General features: G+C 39.5%; 1 protein-coding gene across 1 annotated transcript in view; it reads left to right on the forward strand.

The window, feature by feature from the left end:
- begain (brain-enriched guanylate kinase-associated) overlaps window positions 1–12014 on the forward strand; it is a 50424-nt gene extending 38410 nt beyond the window's left edge. Inside the window, exons 5-7 of the mRNA XM_028566362.1 lie at window positions 3917–4024; window positions 6233–6316; window positions 9714–12014. Coding sequence (XP_028422163.1) covers window positions 3917–4024; window positions 6233–6316; window positions 9714–11252 — 1731 coding nt within the window. The 3' untranslated portion in view covers window positions 11253–12014. The remainder of the gene's footprint in view (window positions 1–3916; window positions 4025–6232; window positions 6317–9713) is intronic.
- The last annotated feature ends 257 nt before the right edge of the window (window positions 12015–12271 follow it).

The raw sequence follows: 12271 nt of genomic DNA on the forward strand, positions 1-12271 counted from the left end.
AGACATAAAGATGGTTTGAGATATTATCTCTGCAGCTACAGTGATGGATGAGCTCACAATTACTTTTCATTCATTCAGTCAGTTATGTTATGTGTAATAATGCAGTTGCGTGCAGGGAATATTTGCAGAAAAAAGGGCCTATTGATTTGTTAAAGAAAACTTAAAATTTAGAGATTATGCAACCTTAAGCACATTTTAATTCTAGTTGTTAATTGTTGTCCAAAACCTCTTAAAAATACATCAATGAGCTACACTGTTGCACTGAGTGATGTGTTTTCTTAGTAATGATCAACATCATGCACTGTGGTTTATTCTGAGTAAATCCCACATAAACCGTCCTGCTGCCGTAAATACCAAATGTGTATTAATTCCAGGCTGAAATAGTCTTCTGCAATTGCACTATTTACCCCTGTATGTAAAACTACAGTGCCAAACTGTGTTAGGAAATTTTCAATAATAAAACTGTATATTTGTGACCCATTTTTTAAACATTTCCATCTTCAGTGGATACCATTGGGCTTTGGGCTGAGGGCAACAGACGGGGTAGGGTAGTTGAAAAGTATTTTGAGACAGAGGTTTTGGTGTTTTCATGGGATTGGTTGACTTAAAGAAGAATATAGAAGAGCAGCTTTATCCCTTATTTGTTTGCAGCAAATACCAACCATTTTTAGGCAACAAAAAAGTCTGTTGGTTTATTGTTTCACTTCTAGATTTGATTTGCCAACAGTGTAATGATGTTGGTTCTATCTGCAAAGCAATAGCACATCATCAATGAAGAGTATCAAAACAGCCTGTGTTCACACCTGTATCATCTGCAACAATAACAGAACTTTGACCCCCCAAAATAAATAACCCAATGAAGTAGAGTAGATGTGGATCAAGATGGATTAGCTACTGTATATCAAGCCAGGTTGATGCTCTCATGGTTCATACAGTACTGCAAGGACTGAACTTGCTGTTTGTCTGAAAGGTAAAACAAGAAAAAGCTTTAGAAAATGGTCACCACAGATGTGATTTGTAAAACCACCAAAACAATTTAATCTTTCATCCCAATCAGGCACAAACTAAGGCTTATTTGTGGTAAATATTGTCAGTTTCACATGGAAACTATGGGTCTGCCAGAGATTTTCTCTCCCGCCTCCACAATGTCCACTGAGGTTGTGACCGACTTTTTCCTGGTTTCTGAAAAACTTTTACTCACAATATCTACTCACAATATCAATATGTCTTCATTTGAAAATCCTCTTTAATTAGGTTACACACACACACACACACACACACACACACACACACACACACACACACACACACACACACACACACACACAAAATAAAATAACTGGAGAGTTGTCTGCTCTCCTCTGTGAACCGTAGTCTTCAGTAATTGCATCCCATGGGATTTAAGCTTCATTTTTTATCCAGTGAAGGGGCAGAATCTTAAGCTGAATATGTAAAACAAAGTGAGGGTGGAACGGACACATTTTTCACTTTCTATTCACTCAATTCAACAAATCCTCTTGATCAATAATTGATTGTTGTTATTGCTTCATTCTATTACATATCTGTATTGTAGAGGAGGAACTGGCCCATTTGGTAGCTGAGCCAGGATTTGAGTGTTTTAACATTAACAACACAATACAGAGCATGAAACTCATATGCTGCAAAGCGAGTTTATTGCTGATTTTCAACTCTTGTCCCTATTTGGGCTTTTACAATGTAATTTAAATGTATAGCTTTCTGTATCATTAGTAGTTGCTGAGTAATTAGCAGGGACTTGCATTCATTTATGGCCAAAAGACAAAAAGAGGCAGGCACTGAGTTATCATGATATTCCTCCTCCATTGGGTCAATCTCCTTAAGATATAATAGTCAAAATTTGCATATTAATTTTCCTTGATGCTGTTCTCTTATACGTGTGGCACCAACTGATAAGAATGTTGTAGTGACAGCCTGTGTATCCAACACAGTGTGACTAGAGGAGATAGCAAAATCAGTGTGCACAGCTGTGTACACTGATTTTACTCTTACTGATATTACTCTTCTGCTGACACACTTCCTCACTGTCTCCAGTCCAAGATCATGTTCATCACATCAAGCCTATTATGATTGCTCTTGTATGATTTTTAATCTATAGGTAGACTGTTTTTCCAATTTTGCCTTTAATGATGTGCAAGTGGAGTATTATTACTATTATTATTATTATTATTATTATTATTATTATTATTATAATATTAGTATGTTAGAAGAGCCATGAGATTACTGGATATATGAAGACAGCAGCTACAGTGAGGGGAAAAGATTACTTCTGGCTTCATAGTGACAGATAACTCTTTAAATGACACTGTTTTTACACTTTTCTTGATGCTCTAAATGTCACTCTAGCTGGCAGTACATTATACATCACTCCAAGTTTGAAATAGATTATTTACAAGAGCTATTTTAGATAAATTAAATTTCCTGCTTTATGGATTGTGGGATTACGTAAAGTAATAAAGATAAAAAGATATTTAAAATATTGGTGTCCAATGTTGACTTTGTGCCATTTAATACCTTAATATAAGTAGGTTTCTTTTTTACGTAAGTCTTGTATTTATAAGGCATGAGACCAATGTATTACACTACAAAGCTATTATGTATATTAACATCTGAGTGAGAAATTGTCAGGGACTGGGTGCAATTACATATTTGAGCTTTAAAGTGCCCTAATGTGGTCATCCGCACAGTCAGCATCAGAAAATATTAATAGAAATCCAGATTAATGAGCTGGAGAAGAGTGCCAGGAAGCTGCATGTCTCAACAACTGATTAATGAGATCCTAACAGAATTGGATTTGAATATCAATGCTGGTCTATTGCTTAAACTGACATTAATTGCCACCTATTAGATTGGCTTTGCACCCCTGTATTTCAAAACAATCACCGCCATTGAGAGATTAGAAGAGAGAAGGCCAAGCGAGTTTTCAGAGCTGTATCATTTGTCAGCTCGTGCTGTGTGCTGTGTGTGTGTGTGTGTGTGTGTGTGTGTGTGTGTGTGTGTATTCTGCATGCTGTAAGGGAGACTCTGGATGGAACGCTACAAGGCAAGGGTCATGAGACTGACAAGGATAGCTGAGCCAGCACTACGGCTAGCAAGCTAATCTGCTAGTACTAGTTTTTGATGATTCCATGACAGTCTGTTTATTAGATTATAAGATATCTTTCATGCAAAGTTGACTTTTTGAACTGGGGGTGGTGCTGGAGGAAAGCACATTGTGTTCAAAATGGATATGGTTCATCCTCTAAAAAGCAAGACTGTGCACAGAAAATTTTCTTCAATCAATCCATCTCATAAGGTTCATGTGTACAAGTAGAAATGTTACCCAGATGAGGAATAATCCTCAGGGCACCATGCATGTATGTGTCACAATGTGGCCATCAGTTGTCGAGATTAAAGTGGGCAGACAGACAGAAACCAGCAGACATCCCCATCATGAGGCTCTGCTGTTACTGGGGATAAAATGTCAATCCAGCAGAGTCATTTTGCACTTCTTTGACAGAAAACACTGAAAATCAAATGAGTGTTTCATTTGTCTTTCTCAGTCTCTTCCTCTTTCTTTTTCTCTCTCCCTCGATTTCTCTTTCTCCCAGAGTAATTGATATGATATGAGCGCTGGCAAGTGTAATCTTCTTTTAATTAAGACCTGCTGCTGGCACCAACTTCAGACTGATAGTGACTTATGGCTCTCTTTCTCTTATTTTTCTTCTGTTGCTCCTCCAACTTTGGCTCCCTCATCTTTCTCTCGTTATCTCAACATTCAACTCTTTCCTCTAACCTCTTACTTCTTGCCCCCTTATCATCTACTCGGTCTACCTCTAACATTTTGTTTTCTTTTTTCAATTTCTCTTTTGCCTTGTCAATTCTTTCTCTTACACTGCAGTCCCAGCACCATGATGACGAAAAGAGAGCCCTCAGCCGGGAAATCATCCTCCTCAACAACCACCTCATGGAGGCGAAGATCACCATCAATAAACTCAGAGAGGACAATGTGAGTACTCAAAGCTGCATAAGGGCTCCCACTGACCTCTCTGTCAGCATTGTGCATGTAGGCTTACTTGTATAATAGGGGGCATGCCCAAATTATATTTCACCTTCAAGCCCACAAATTAAGCAGTAGTCTGGGGCATTAAGGGCCACAGAGATCTGGGGCCCTTGGATAGTAGCTGTCCTTGCCTGATCAGTAATCCAGCCTTTTTAGCACCAAATCTGATAACTCTTCAAAAAGCTGTTTCTCCTGATGGGAACACTCCTGTCACATTGGTATCCTTCTCCATGAAACCACTACTGCTAAAATTCTCATACAGCTGTATTTTTGCAACATCCTGGATATTTGTGCTTCAAGGAGTCACAGCAGACAGAGGAATTAACTCTAAGCCACTGGGTGTTTTATAGCGATTATACTGAAATCAATGGGCATCCTCAGGGCTGCTAGAATTTGGAGCCAGGGCCTTGTGGATCTGAGCTCAGGGACATGTGGCAATCTGGTACCTCACTTTCTTTGAAGTGATTTTACTGGTATTTATTCTGGGGGCTGCAGGTTAGTAGATTTTCTCTCTTTTGTCAATAGTAGCTTTTTAGCCCTTCTGAGCTATCGAGTATTTTGACAATACCGCCAGATCTGGCCAGGCTGATTGGAGTCAAGGTTCATTTAGAATGGGAGAAGAATTTGTTCCATCAGAGCCGCGAGACAGGCATTTCCTCCAGGGAGCAAGCTGTGTGTCTGCTCGCATATGTTGTTGGAAAGAGACGCAAAACAACCAAAAAAAAGCCAAATGACCACAAAGAAACACGAAACAACCACAAAGCGAAGCCAAACGACCACAAAGAGACACAAAATGACCACAAAGAAATGCAAAACGACCACAAAGAGATGCAAAATTTGCCACAATCCGCCCATGCTGAATACTGGCTGAAAACCAGGTCTATACAAAGCCACAACAAAGGATCTTCATTACTCTATTCACTCTATTCTATTATAAATATACAGTATGTTAAGACCTCACAAACACTAGTGGCTGACATTCCCAGCAGAAACACACCAGACAACTGATGTTAAGACATCACCAAGGGATCAAATGTTTATTTGACACATCCACAGAAACTAGAGGGAGTCCAAATGTCCCCTGGCAAAAAAAGAAAACAAATAAAGTGTTTCAAAAAACAGTCATTGTTAACTGGTGGGGAAGTTGAAACTGTCAAAAAGAAGGCTTTGATGTTATGGGAAGTATTGTCAGGGCTGTGGTGTGATAGAAGCACAGGGAGGCAGTGAGAGCAGCAAGAACTGACCTTTATGAGAGGATGGATTTCACAGAGGAGGGAGAGGAAAAGAAAGTGAGCGAAACCAGCTAATCACCCACACAAACACATTCAGAAACACAGAAAACGGTTCAACTGGGCATCCGCTGTGCCAATGGATTACCCTTGCTTTGCTCTGAAATTTAAGGAAAAATCTGAAAACGATCCATTCTAGAAAGAAAGCACAGAGAACGAGATAAATAATGCTGCACTAGCGTCCCTAGGCTGGAACAGGCAGATAAGTGAATGCATAATAAAATTAGCACAGGCTGTACTGGGCAGATATATTACAAAAAAAAAAAGTTTTAAGATCCTGCAATCCCCTGATGTCAACCTAGTGAAATAATATAGCTAAGGTGAAAAATACATGCTAACTAATTAAACTCTACCAGCTTCAATGGATGAATTTGTTCCTTTGATTTGACAGTTCACTAAATCAATGATTTGCCTAATCCAGCTGCAGCTGCGGCTGCTACTTATCCCAATTTTCCAATGGAATACAGCCCATTATGTGCGCTACATATTGTATGCTATACTATAAATTTCTCATTATTAAAAAAGCCAGTCAAGCCAGGAATCTAGTTTTGTTTCTCAACGACCCATACTTCATTTAAAAATACCATATGAATTGTACATTTAAACATTTGATTTTTAATTTGTTGTTATAGTACCATGGTAACATTACATTACTGTATCCTGAAATTATTTCCCTCAGAAGTTCCCCATAATTACAAAAAGATTTAATAACAATTAGGAGGTTGTAATCCAAAGTGTTTTTCCCAGGGGGGGGAACACAATCCCCCTCGGTCAAAAGCTTACTTGAACCATCAGGCCGCCAAAATTAACAAGATTTTTAAAAACAAGAATTTGTAATTGAGGATAATCTTTCTGCCTCTTACAGGACCTGTACAGGAAAGACTGCAACCTGGCAGCCCAGCTGCTGCAATGCTCCAAGTCTCACTACAGAGCACACAAGATGTCTGAGGTGAGCTCCCCAACACTGCTACAACTGCATCAATGTGTGAATTCAAATCTGTGCTGCAAGAAAAAGGTTTGCTGACCTGGGTTTTAAAATTAAGTTAAAACCATTTAAGAAAAAAAATACTTTTTGCAAATATATTATATTTGGTTAAGTTACATTCCAAATAAGACTATATAGAATTATCAGTGCTTAGCTTCCTCGACAATAGCAGAAGGCTTACAATGAGCAGCTTGATTAAGGCTGTAGCTAGCATTAAGTCCTTAATACCAAGGGCATGTCTTCTGTATTTATTATGGGAATTCAGGGGTTTTAGCAACCTGGGTTGAGTTGACATTCTATAATTAAAAACTTACATTTTGTCATAGTGGGAATTTTAAAGGCTGATTCCAGTTTGGACTTCATATTTCAAATTTGACTACATACTGTATACGGCAACATAGAATTATTAAATAAAGAACCAGGAATGGGTTTCGGAAAAGATTTCCTTGCCTATACAATACCTTACAGGGGATTTGCACAGTGTTTTGACGCTCTTTAAGATTTGAGGGAATCAAAAAATAAAATGTAGCCTGAAGAAGGTTGCCTGATTTAAATTAGGAAATATCTAAAAAAAGAATAAAAACTGTTGAAAAAGAAAAACTGGCCAAACATTTGAAACCCAGTTTACTCAGATACTCAACAGAGACATACAGTATTTTAGTTGGTACCCAGCACCTCAAGATTCTTTTAAACAGTATTTATTATGTTGGAAAATATAATTGACATAAAATATAACTTAACTGAATACATAAAACACATCCATTAGGGAGGTGGGGTGTATTTGGGAGAACTTGGACTATGACCTCAATATTACCAAAATTCTGGCTATAGCTGAGCTTGATAAATAAAACTACATTATCCATCACTGCACGTATGCTATAAATAATTAGTGTGAGCTAATGAACTATTCTCTATGAATTATTTATGTAATGGAGAGGTTTCCCATGTTGTGTCAGTGTACCTTTAGAAGCCTTGGTAAGTGGTTTTCACAATAAGACGGAGGCACAGTGCTCATGGTCTCTTCAGTCAGACTGATGAAGGTCTGCTGTCTGAAGTGCCATCTGTCTGCACCTCGGATGTGCATATGAATAAATGAAAGCCTGGCCTGAGACGACACCTGATGCACAAAAGAATAAAAGTTATACTCTCCAACAGGGATGATAATTGACTAAAGTACTGCATACAAATACATTTGACTAGCCTATTTAGATCATTAAATATTCACTAGTTATCATATGAGTGTATATGAAATACAGTACAATTCAACTTCATAAACCTCTAAAAAGCTGATGTTTTCTGTTTTTATTATAATTCCGATTCTACTTAAATAAACACGGTGATGGACAAGAAGGCAGGATGTCAGTACATTTCTACTAGGTTAAAGGAAGTCTATGCAACCTTTGCAGAACAGCAGCCACTGTGGCCACAAGTGACAATTATGGGATAATGTTAACAGTAAATGCTAAAAACATGGAATGCATGTGGAATGCTAGCACAGGAAAAAGAATAATCATAAAGTCAGCAAACTGACTCAGTGATGATGTCCGTGATATAGCAATATCTGTCTTTAGTTTGCTAACATTAACCATTATGGTCATACGAGGCCAAGTAAAGATGTAACGTTAGCAGCAAAAACCTGAAATAAATATTACTGTACTATAATACTATGGTTAAACTAGCTCTACCCTGCAATACACAAACAATGCTGCTCCTTCATTTCCATGTTTCCTAGAGATCATCAACTGATGAGGATGCACGATACATTACTGGTTCATGTAGCCTCAGTTTTTTAGCATTATAGCCATATTTAAGACCTCTTACAGGCTTTTGGTTATAAAACAAGTTACCTGGAAACATTAAAGTCTGCCGCAGGCAGTTTTCAAACAACTCATGGAGTTGAATTGAAAACCCTTTTTTTTATTATTCCAAATGTTGGAGTGGTAAATCTGCAATTGTTATGCTATTGTCAACTGTATGTGCTGTGAAAACATTCAACAGGCAACAGTAGAAGTAAATAAGGGGGAGAGGATCGACAAACAGTTAATTGAGAGATGGTGTGTTGTTTTTATTGCTAACAAATTCAACTTTTTATTTGTAAGAGGAAAAATGTGTTTTTTCTTCTTTCTGAATTTACAGTCTCACTTTCAATATAAATATTTGGTTATAAAACATGCAAAAGAAAAACCTCTCCCACTTAACTCTCAGAGTGGCTGTGAATAGCTAGAATTCCTAACATAATAACTTCCATCAAACGCCATTAAACCAATTATTTCAATAAATGGAACAAGACCTGTGGACGTGTTCATGCTCCCACAGCCTCACCTACTTTCCATCTCTATTGCCTGGCAGTGGCTGCTAAAAATAGCTCAGACTTAAAAGATGCAGGTTATTTTATGCCGAGGCGAGCTTCTATTTCTTAACAAAGCCAAGTCAGTATTTTATCTTTTTTTCTATTCCCAGCTGGAGACCCGGAGCACTGGTTTAATTTGAATCTAAGCTGTTCCCTGTGGAATTGATATGCGTTTGATGGTAGACAGAAGAAAGACAGAGAGAGGAGGCCTTTTACTTGTGAAGGCAGTGGAGCAAGAGGAGAAAGATGAAAGGATAAAGAAAGGGAGGAGAAAAGAGAGGACTCAGTGTGTCAGGAACAGTTCCTACTGACCAACTTAAAAAAAAAGAAATTGTAATTGACGGGAACAGTTTTCTAAAACATGAGCCAATCAAACAGATTATGTCTCTGTCTGTCTGTGTAAGAGTGAGACAGAAAGAGAGACAGAAAAACAGATGGGAGAGAGGACACAATTATTTTGAAAGACGAAAATATTTGTGTCCAAAAAATACTTTTTTATTAATGTTCCAATTAATACAATTTTATGGAATGACAAAGTTGAGGTAAAGAAACAACAGGATATTTTGTTTTTAAAAAGAAAATTGTGTTGGGTGAAAAGAAAGGCAAACAAATAAATAAATAGCTTGTGTACAACAATTTTCTGACAAGTTCATTAGAGGGGCCTAGTAGTGCAATTCCCCTGAGATACACAAACTGGTCTGGACTGTGTGAGCTTTGCGAAAATGAATTGCTTTCTAAACCAGAACTATAGATTCAAATCCTTGAGGAATGGCTCTAAAAATACTTTCAGTGCAGACACAGAAAGCAATGCATATGTTTGAGGAACAGATTCAAGTTGATTGTATAACTAATTAGGAAAAGGCCATTGGGGAAGTGTATTTTTTAGTCATCTTTTCTGGCTAAATCTGAAGATTGGCTCAACAGCTATTACAAAAAAACCTCTGTGTAGATTTTTGTTTTAATTTCCCATCTTTATCAAAATTCTTTTGTCTCTTTGTATGTCTGTCTTAGCTGCCACTGGACTTGCAGGAACGCATCAGTTCTCACATGGATAAACATAATCGGGGTAGCGGCGCCTCCATAGCAAGGTGCCACTCCAATTACTCTGACGCCGTGCCCACATCCATAATTGGCAAGGTCCTGGAAAAGCCCGAACCAGGAAGCAGTTGCCCTGTAACACGCTCACCCAGCCCGCAGCCGCAGGATGGAGACTTTCTTACAGCAACAGGTAGCACTGATCACCTGAACCGCCGCATTTCATATAAAACATCTGACCTGTACTGTAGCGATACAGCTCTCTACTGCCCTGAGCGGTGGCAAGATACAGAGCGTAGGCAGAGTGTCGACCTCCACGGCACTGGTCTGCTCCAGCTTCACGCCCAGAACTCCATTGACAGCAACCCAGATGAAGAGACCTACCACTCTGAAAGTTTCTCTAACCATGAGCCTCCATCCTCATTCCACCACCACGATGACTTTGGCACTGGTAGCCTCCCTGTCTCCAGTTCCTACTCTAGCTTCAGTCTTGCATCAGACGAGAAGGGAGGAGTTAGTGGTGGTGGTTGTGGGCGCACTGCCAGTAGCACCTTATCCTCTTCACACCAGGGTCTCTATATGGATTGGCGAGATGGTGGCAGTGGGGACTATGAGCGCAAAAGCATGTCCTCTTATGATAAAGACAGCCCAAGTTTCCCCAAGTCCCTCAGCATCCAGCACATGGTGATCCCCAGGAGCCCGCAGAAGGGCACCTCACCAGGGTACACAAGGACGGCTTCATGTTTCAGTGAACCATACCATTCCAGCACCCCTCGCCTGGCCTCCTCTCACAGCATGGGGTCCACAACTGGACTGGGCCAGGCTCGTCGAGGAGCTCTGGACAGCCGAGGTGACGTCCAGGTCCCTGAGGACGACCTAAGCAGCCGCTGGAGACAGCTCAGCGTGGAAGACATCAACACGTTCGCATCCTACCCTAATATCCCAGGGCGTGTCTCTCCATACAGTTTCTCTGAGCGCCATTTTGACATGGGACCCTCCAGCAAGGTCAAGGGGTCTCTCTACAGCAGCTTTCAAGAAGGAGATGACGTCTTCCACAGCCGCGTGCTGGACCAGTGTTTTTCTGTGGGTCCCCCTTCGCCCAGCCGCAGTCAGAAACCCATGGAGCATCGTAAGCAGGAGAAAACGTCTGTGCTGTATAGAGCCAAGGAGGACAGTCAGGACTCCGAGTGCAGTTTGTTCCTCTCAGGGAGTTCTAAAGAGAAGGAGAGCGGTGGGGGAGCAACAGCGGCAAGTAGTGCCAAGGACTACGTAAATCTGAGTGCAGACAGCTCAGCTGAGTCCTTACACCAAAGCTCCCTCGAAGCCTCAAGTCTTCAACACTACCCCAGCCCCAGGCCGAGCGTCCGGCCTCGCCCGAGCTCCAGCTCCGCTCTCAGTGTCGGTCCCGCACTCCCAAAGAAGACCTCTCCAAGATACCAAAAATTTGGCAGCACAGGACTGACAAGGAAGGACAGTTTGACCAAGGCACAGCTATATGGTACGCTGCTGAACTGAGCGGAGACAGAGAGCTTTTCATTTTATGCATGATGATGATGACGATTCCTAACTTAACTGTACTGTACTGTCTCAAAAATCCCCAGCAGCAAACACATACTTGGTGTGATGGGATATTAAGATGTTGTTGTTTTATGTATCTCTTAGCCAAGGCACGTTTCATGCAGTTTGCAACACGTTTTCTATTGTATGTCACAATACGGTGTAGCTACCTAAAACCAGCTATTCAGTATGTTTTTGTTTCAGTGACAATGATGATAATTAAAGCCACCAGGAATTTCTCTAAAAAATACAACACAGACCCGGCTACATGAACATACTGAGCTATTTGGTTTTTTTGGTGTTAAGTACTGTTAGTAAAACCAGCAAAAGACCATTAATTCCTGCTCTAATAATAATATAATGGACTAAAGCGTGTTCAATGGGGTGGCTTAATTAAAGATGTTTTTTGGAGAAGGAAGGTTGTCTTTATGTTTAGTGGACCCTGGTGACTGCAAGCTGTTTAAAAGATATATTTATTCTCTATTTTGTCTTAAACAAAATACATGATGTATAATGCATATACAGTAAATACGATGGAAAAACTCATTTCCAGCTAAATTGTTTTTCATGGGCACATTATCTGTAAACGCTACTTACTAACCACTTCAAAATTGGCTAAACAAGAGATATTAAACAAGAGATATATTATAAAAAAAGTATTTTACGTAAATGCTATGTTACATTTAGAGCAAGAGACTCCTGATAATTACAATACGTTGACTGGTGAACAACAAAAGAAATGTATACATTCAGTAGAAATGGTTAAATAGAACTGTGAGATTTTTAGCTTGAATTTTTCTTATTTTTGTATTAACGTGAGGCTCCAAAGTAGTTACCCTCATACCAGGAAACTTGTGAAATTGCCTTAATCCTGTTCAATGGACAGAATGGTCTCCTTTACAACAACTGTGTACATACTGTATTATCTTCTGTATTGTTACTGTACGTATACACTACTGTTACAGCGTATGCTCTTC

The sequence above is a fragment of the Perca flavescens genome, chromosome 20, assembly GCF_004354835.1.
Source record: "Perca flavescens isolate YP-PL-M2 chromosome 20, PFLA_1.0, whole genome shotgun sequence".
Lineage (NCBI taxonomy): Eukaryota > Metazoa > Chordata > Actinopteri > Perciformes > Percidae > Perca > Perca flavescens.